This window comes from Apteryx rowi, unplaced genomic scaffold (assembly GCF_003343035.1).
Source record: "Apteryx rowi isolate R43461 unplaced genomic scaffold, aptRow1 scaffold_718, whole genome shotgun sequence".
NCBI lineage: Eukaryota > Metazoa > Chordata > Aves > Apterygiformes > Apterygidae > Apteryx > Apteryx rowi.
Window position 1 is genome coordinate 416,383 of NW_020451003.1, and position 7,501 is coordinate 423,883.

The following is a 7,501-nucleotide window of genomic DNA, read 5'->3' on the forward strand; positions in this document are numbered from 1 at the left end:
GGGGCCGGGGTGTCCTTGGGGTGGGGGGGGGAGGCCGAGCATCGCCTCCGGGAAGCCCTTGAGATGCCCTCGGGCGCCGCGTGCCCCCTGGGGACGGGCAGAGCTCGGCGAGGGGAGGCCCCGCAGCCAGGAGCCCCCCGTGCTCCGGCGGCGTCCTCCGCCCGAGGCCCGCGTCCTTCAGAGTCCTTGGCGGCGCCTGGCCCTTGGGAGGGCTACGTGGGCATGCGGAGGGGCCTGCTCCCCCCCCCACCCCGGACATCCCAGCCCCGGCGGCATCCCGCACCCGCAGCGGGGACTGCACCGGGTCGGGCACCGCCTCAGCATCCCCTGGCCGCCCCGCTTGGCACAGGGAGCGCCTGCGACACCAGGAGCATCGTGGCCACGGGGGACACCGGGGGTGACGGCGTCCCGGCTTTGAGGTCACCGCCAGGCAGCGGGCGTGGGCATTTGGAGGGGATCTCCGGTCCCTCGCCCCATCCTGCCCCAAGCAGGGGCCTTGGCGGGCGCAGCCTCCGTTTCGGGGGCGCTGGCCGTGGAGGGGAGGGCTGGAGCGCGGGGTCTGTCAGTGCTCAGGGACGATGATGAAGCAGTGCAAGGAGCTGGTGTGGCCCCGTGGGCCTGGGGTGTCACCTGGGCCGGCGAAGACCCCAGCTATGAGAAACCCTGGGGGCAGCGCGTGGGGGCTGGAGGTCATCGGTCCCCCCGAAACCTCCGCCCTCCCCAGCGCCTGGGTCCTCCCGGCTGCCRCCTCCTCTCCCGGGCTGTGGCAGGGATGGGAGATTGTGGCCRGGAAGGAGCCGGCCCCAGCCCACTCGGATCCCCCCGGTATGGTGCCCATCTCCCTGCCAGGCAGCGGGTACCCACCCTCCCAGCCAGGGAAACCGAGGCATGGGGCAGTCCTGCTCTCCGCAGGGTGTCACAGCCCCTTCAGACCAAGGGTTTCTTAAGCCATTTTGGGATTGGCGGAGGTTCCCAGGGTGGTGGTCAGGATTCAACCTCAGCCTGTTTGCCCCAGGCGCAGCCAATCCAGGCCGGCTGGCCTGCTCTGTGATCCCCCATCCTGTCCCCAAAACTCCCCTGGGCTCATGTGCTCCTGTGCCAAGTCCTCCCATCCCGTCCCCTGGCCTTCGTGTCTCATCCCATGACCCTGCCCCCCACCCACCAGCCCCTCATCCCAAGTCCTCTCATCCCTTCCTCTCCTGCCCCAAACCCCTATCCCATCCCATGTTCCCATCCCATGATCCTCCTGTCCCATCCTAAATCCTCCTATCCTATCCCAAGTTCTCCCATCCCATCCTATCCTGTGATTTATTTGTCCCTTCCCGTGGTCGTCCCATCTCATCTCACCCCATCCCAAACTCAGGTCTCATCCCATGATCCTCCTGTCTCAAATCCTCTTGTCCCAAAACCTCCATTCCATTGCATGTCCTCCCATCCTCTTCCAAAATCCTCCATCCCATCCCATCCCATCCCATCCCATGATCCTCCATCCCTCAACCCTCCTGTGCCATCCCAGATGCCCCCTCTTCCTTGGGCCCTTCCCTAGGGCATGAGTGCGCATTTCCCAGCCGCTGCTCCTGGCTGGCCTCCCGTGCCTCGCTTTCCCTGTTGGAGGAGACTGGGATGCACCGTATCGGCAGGTTGGCCTTGCTGTCCCACCTGGGGGGATCCCAACCTTTCCTATAGGGGCATCTATAGGGACTGGCAGGGATGYGCTTGCTTGCTTGCAGGCAGTCCCCGTGGGGAAGAGGTTTCGGTCGCTCTGAGGTTTCGGGGACCCCATGGCGCTCCCCTTCCCCTCGCTCGCAGCCCTGGGGAGGGAGCGAGGCGGGCTGGGACRCTGGGGCGGGACGGGTGCTTCCGGGGCGGGCGAGCGTCACCCCGTCTCTCCTCTTCCCCCCAGGAACATGACATCGAGACCCCCTACGGGCTGCTGCACGTGGTCATCCGGGGCTCCCCCAAGGGCAATCGCCCGGCCATCCTGACCTACCACGACGTTGGCCTCAACCGTAAGCATTTCCCCCCCCCCGCCCCGGCCAAGCCGGGCGCAGCGGGAGCTGGCGGGGGGCCGCGGGCTCGCTGCCGCGCTGCCTGGCTCCGCGCGGAGTCGGGCCGTCGGCCAAAGCCCCGGCTCGGCACGGCAGCACCGTTTCGGTGTGGGTGAGGCCGAAGGCTCCTTCGCATCCTCCCGTGGGGGGGTCCCCAGGGTTGCGGTGGGAGCCGGGGCGGGGGCATCCCAGAGGGCCAGGAGGCTTTAGCCACTCGGCTAGAGGTGGCCRGATCCTTGCCTGGGCCAGCGCAGCCGGGACGGTGGTTGGCAGCCCCAGCGCTGGCTCTGTGCCCGCTTGCACCCGCGCCGGGAGCAGCAGGACTCGAGCCCGGGGAGACGTGGGATGCCAGGGCGGGTGCAGGGGACCCAAAACACCGCGCTGGGTGATCTGGCAGAGCTGCCCGCGTGGCTGCCACCGCCCCCCCCGGCAGCCAGCCCTGTTGGTATTCAGGGCACGGCCCCCCCAGCTTGCAGCGGGGCTTAGCGGAGCCCGAGGGAGGCCGGGATTAGCGGCCGCCGGAGAGGTGGGGAAGGCGCCGTTCCCGGSCCGCGGTGCGAGGTCCAGGCCAGGACGCCTGGGCCCCGCTGCGAGCAGGGGTCGGCGTCTCCCTCCCCGCCGGCAGCTGAGTCACCGGCACGTACGTGAGCTGCCTCTCGATCGAGGCAGCGCTCGCGTATCTGGGGATGCGTCACGTTGGTTGCGATGGGCTCCGAACGCGGCTCGCCCCCGCGTTTCGGCAGGGGTGTCCCCGGGCCGACGGGGCGAGGCAGGAGCCCGGCCGAGCCCCCAGCGGCGGCCGCATCCTGCCGCGACGGCTGGGYCCCGTCCGCAGCAACGTCGGGGCTGTTTCTCCCGCTGTTTCCAAGCGAGGAGATTTGCAGCYGTGTCTCAAATCTCCCGTTTGCCCGAGTCCTTGCAGGGGATTTGGGGCTGCTAATCCTGCCGCCGGCCGAGGGGCAGCGGGATGGCGGGTGGCCTCCGTCCCCCGCGCCGGGGCGGCCGGTCTCTGATCCCCGCCTGCCCTTSACAGACAAGCTGTGCTTCAACACCTTCTTCAACTACGAGGACATGCAGGAGATCACGAAGCACTTTGTGGTGTGCCACGTGGACGCGCCGGGCCAGCAGGCAGGAGCCTCGCAGTTCCCRCAGGGGTAGGTGCCCCCGGCGCACGGACGTCCCCGTGCAGGCAGCTGTGCCCTGCCTGCGGGTCGCTGCCAGCCGTGGCGTCCCCCCGCGCCGGCTGCCCCGGGGTGGGCGAGGGGGTGGTTGCGGGCAAGCGCCGGGGTGGCATCTCCACTCCTGCCCCGTAACCACTGTCTCCCGCCTCCCCGTGCCGCAGGTACCAGTACCCGTCCATGGATCAGCTGGCTGCCATGTTACCCAGCGTGGTGCAGCATTTYGGGTGAGTCCCGCCGCCTTCGCCTCTCCGCCCGGCTCAGCCGAGGGTGCAGGCCGGGGAGGTGGGGTGCTGGAGGGGGCAGGAGGTGAGGGCATGGGGCTGGCAGGTCCCCATAAGCAGGGGGCCTTGCATGTCTCCTGGGGCCCTGCAGCAGGACTCGCGGCGGGCGGAAGGGTGCCAGAGCCTGCCGGGCCCCCTGCGCTCACCTCTCTGCCTTCCAGCTTCAAGTACGTGATTGGCATCGGCGTGGGGGCAGGAGCCTACGTGCTGGCCAAGTTTGCGGTGAGTCCGGGGCGAGGATGGGGTGCRAATTGCCCGTTGCCTGCTGCCGCCCCCGGACCCAGCAGGAGCGGACGGCTCCGGGCACGCTGTGCYGTCGGGATGGCTCCCGGGGTGGCTGGGCCGGCGGTGCCGTGGCCGTGCTGCGCCCACCGCATCCCCYGCCGCTCCCAGGACAGGGCTGTATCTGCTCCGGGGCACCACCGAAAGCCTCGGGGCTYCCGGCGTGCCAGAGCGCTGTGGAGCCGGGGGTCACCCCAGCTCTGGTTGGCGCGGCTGCTCGCGGGCAAGCGCTGCGGCAGGGCGACTGCGCTGGGCGCGTGTCCCCCCCCTTCCCGCCGCCCATCGTCCCCCTCGCTTGGTGCAGCTCATCTTCCCYGACCTGGTGGAAGGGCTGGTCCTCATGAACATCGACCCAAACGGCAAAGGCTGGATCGACTGGGCAGCTTCCAAGGTGAGCTCAGCTCCGGCGGCTCTCCGGGGCTCGGCGCCGTCGTCCCACGCCATCCCGCGGCACTGGGGCAGCCGCCGGCTGCGGCGAGGGTGTAACTGCCTGTGCTCCATCCGCAGCTCTCGGGTCTCACCAGCACGCTGCCGGACATGGTCCTGTCCCACCTCTTCAGCCAGGTAAGGGCTGCCCATCCTGCCCATCCTGCCCATCCTGCCCATCCTGCCCATCCTGCCCGCTGCCTACCTGCTGCCTGCCCGCTGCCCTGCTGCGGCCCTCGGCCCGGCTCCGCAGCCGTGTTGCCCTCGCTGTGGCCCGCCAGGGAAGGGGTTAACCAAATCCTGCTCGTATCCCTCCTGCCCGATCTGGGGCTCAGCCCTAACCAGGTCCCAGTAGGGCTTGTGCCCGTGTCCTACGCAGGCGCGATGCCCACTAGCGTTCACGTCCTCCCCGGATGTGGCACCAGCTTGTGCCCGTGTCCTACCCAGGCACAATGCCTGCAGCACAGTTGCACCCAGCTGTGGTGCGCCACCATCGTCCTCCTCCGGCCTGCTGGTGGGGACGGTGTGGGCAGGCCGTGGGGGAGCGGGACGGTCCCTCCGGTGCCCGGCAGCGGGTGCCCTGCCTGGGCAAGGCTGATCTCCGTCCCCGCTGGCGCAGGAGGAGCTGGTGAACAACACGGAGCTGGTGCAGAGTTACCGGCAGCAGATCAGCAGCGTGGTGAACCAGTTCAACCTCCAGCTCTTCCTCAACATGTACAACGGGTGAGCACCCCAGGGAGTCTCCACCGGGGCGAGGGGGCTGGGGCACCCATGGGTGGCCCCGGGGACGCCACGGAGACCTTGGTCCCAGCTGGGTGCTGCTGTCACCTTCGCAGGCAGGCAGCAGAGCGAAGCAGGTCCCCGGTGCTGGCCAGGGGATGGGGATGGTGGTGCCCATGCCAGAGCCCTTGCACCCATGACCTTGCCATGTCCCAGAGCCCACGTCCACAGGTGCATGTCCCCCCGGTCTCCCTCTGAGCTGGGTCCTGGCACGGGCCTGGGGAAGGGGGCAGAGGTGCTGCCCCGTGCGTGTGGGTGGGGGACTCTCCCTGTTTCGCTGGGTGCCGCATCCCATGGTGCAGGCACTACTCAGAGCACGGGGGGACATCAAGGGTCATTGTGGGGCCCTCCATCCGTGGGGTGGTGGGGCGAGGGGGCTGAGAGCTGCTCCCCTGGTGCTGGCAATGCCCTGGCTGTGCACTACAGCATCGGTGGCACCTGCCCACCGGGCTCACGCCGGTCCCCTTTCTCCTCCGCCAGCCGCAGGGACCTGGACATCAACCGGCCCGGGACCGTGCCCAACGCCAAGACGCTGCGGTAAGAGCCGCGCCAGCGCGGGGGGCCCTGGGGCGGGTGGCCCCCAGGCCAGGCCCTGACTGCGCCCCGTCCTCCTCTCGTTTCCAGCTGCCCCGTGATGCTGGTGGTGGGAGACAACGCGCCCGCCGAAGAGGGGGTGGTGAGTAGCGGGGTAGCGCGGTGCTGCCTGCCGGCGTAGCACGCGCACCGTGCCCGTGCGTGGGCACGCTTGTGCTCACGCTCGCTGCACACATGGACGCGTGCAGACTCCCGCATGCTGGTGCGCACGCTCATGTGCAAACCTGCCCACTCATGCTCACATGCACGTGCATTTGCACACTCAGCCACGCTTGCACGTGCCCAGCAAGTCCCCCGTGTGCCCGGACGTGCTCACACATGCACGTGTTTGTGCCTGCGCACGCTCCCTGCTTGGCCRTGTGCGCACAAACGGCTGCTTGCACACGCCTGTGCTCGCAGGTGCCTGCAGGGTTTGCACACTTGCACACTCAGCCACACGTGCCGTGCAGATGGATTTGCTTGCACACACGTGGGCAACAGTGTAGGCATGCACTGATGTGCACGTGCAGATGCACACGCGTGTGCTGGTAGACACATGGGGGCAGGCACGGGACCCCTCGACAGCCAGGAGGGGAGCCCTCWCCAGCCCCACTCCCTTCCCAGACCCCAGGGTGCGGGGGTCCCGCTCTGCCCAGGCACTGCCTGGCAGGAGGAAGGACCCCCGTGCCCCATGGCAGGAGAAGGCGATGCTGCCGCCAGCGGCTCGCCTTGTCCCCCCGTCCCCCACCTGGCTGGGGTGGGACGTGCCAGCCCGGGTGCTCAGAGCCGGTGGTGGTACCCACGGGCTGCTTCTGCCAGGCTCRGGGCACCCCGGGGTGCTACTAAGGTCCCTCTCGCCCGCAGGTGGAGTGTAACTCCAAGCTGGATCCCACCAACACCACCTTCCTGAAGGTAAGCAGGTGGCAGGGTGGTCCCCACTGCCCAGACGGTGCCCCTTGGCCCTGCACCCCTTGCTGGGTGATGGGGAGGGCCAGGGTGCCCCCGGCCCAGGTCTGTCCGGGCTGGAGGAAGAGGGGGAGTGCGGTGGCCCTGGCAGTGCCGAGGGGACCCTTTGACGGCCTCCTGCCAGCATGGGGGGCAGAGGGTCCCCGCTACTAACCAGGCCCTTCTCTCTGCAGATGGCTGACTCCGGCGGGCTGCCCCAGGTCACCCAGGTGAGCCCCCCCCCCCCCCCAGTTTCCCCAGTCAACTGGGTGGCCTGGGTGCTGGGGCACGCACGGGGGCTGGCCTTGGCTAGCAGGCGCTGGGGTGTGCATGGGCACAAGGTCCCCACGCGGGGGACACCCCCAGCTCCTCGCCTGGTGGGGGGGGACCTGGGGGAAGCCAACGGGGGTCTCGGCCCCCACTCAGCCTGCTCTCTCCCCCCCTCCCCCCCCCCCCGCAGCCCGGCAAGCTGACCGAAGCCTTCAAGTACTTCCTGCAAGGCATGGGCTACAGTGAGTGTCAGGGCCCCCAGGGGCTGGGTGCGCGCCGGCAGGGGTGCGGGTGGGGGGGGGTGTGGGTGCTGCCCCCACGGCAGAAGAGGAGCCCGGCAGCCGTGCGTGCCCGTCCTGAGGCACGTGCGTGCGTACGGTGAGTGTGCAGGGGTGCAAGACGTGCCTATCGCCATGCATGGAGGAGGAGCGTGTGCGTGCGTGTACGGGCTCGGTGTGCAAACGTGTATGTAGAAGGGCTGTGCGGGTGCATGTGCGTATGTACAGGGGCTGCGTATGTGTGCATGCACGTGTGTGTGTGCATGGATGTGGGTATAGAGGCTCTGTGTGCATGCTCATAGGTGTGTGGAGTCTGTGTGTGCAGGTCCACGTGCACGTGTGTGTGTGTGCACGTGTGTGTGTGTGCAGTCCATGTGCACAAGTGCACGTGTGTGTAGGTCCACGTGCATATATGCATGTGTGTGCACGTGTGTGTG

The 7,501-nt window shown here is 68.9% G+C and overlaps 1 protein-coding gene across 2 annotated transcripts in view; it reads left to right on the forward strand.

Annotated features, from left to right (window-relative positions):
- Positions 1-7,501, forward strand: part of NDRG4 (NDRG family member 4) — a 15,052-nt gene that overhangs the window by 5,380 nt on the left and 2,171 nt on the right. For both annotated transcript variants that reach the window (XM_026087469.1, XM_026087470.1), the window contains exons 3-14: positions 1,904-2,009; positions 3,082-3,202; positions 3,391-3,453; positions 3,672-3,732; positions 4,097-4,183; positions 4,300-4,356; positions 4,838-4,941; positions 5,479-5,535; positions 5,623-5,674; positions 6,436-6,483; positions 6,711-6,746; positions 6,977-7,028. In XM_026087469.1, the coding sequence (XP_025943254.1) occupies positions 1,904-2,009; positions 3,082-3,202; positions 3,391-3,453; positions 3,672-3,732; positions 4,097-4,183; positions 4,300-4,356; positions 4,838-4,941; positions 5,479-5,535; positions 5,623-5,674; positions 6,436-6,483; positions 6,711-6,746; positions 6,977-7,028 (844 nt within the window). The remainder of the gene's footprint in view (positions 1-1,903; positions 2,010-3,081; positions 3,203-3,390; positions 3,454-3,671; positions 3,733-4,096; positions 4,184-4,299; positions 4,357-4,837; positions 4,942-5,478; positions 5,536-5,622; positions 5,675-6,435; positions 6,484-6,710; positions 6,747-6,976; positions 7,029-7,501) is intronic.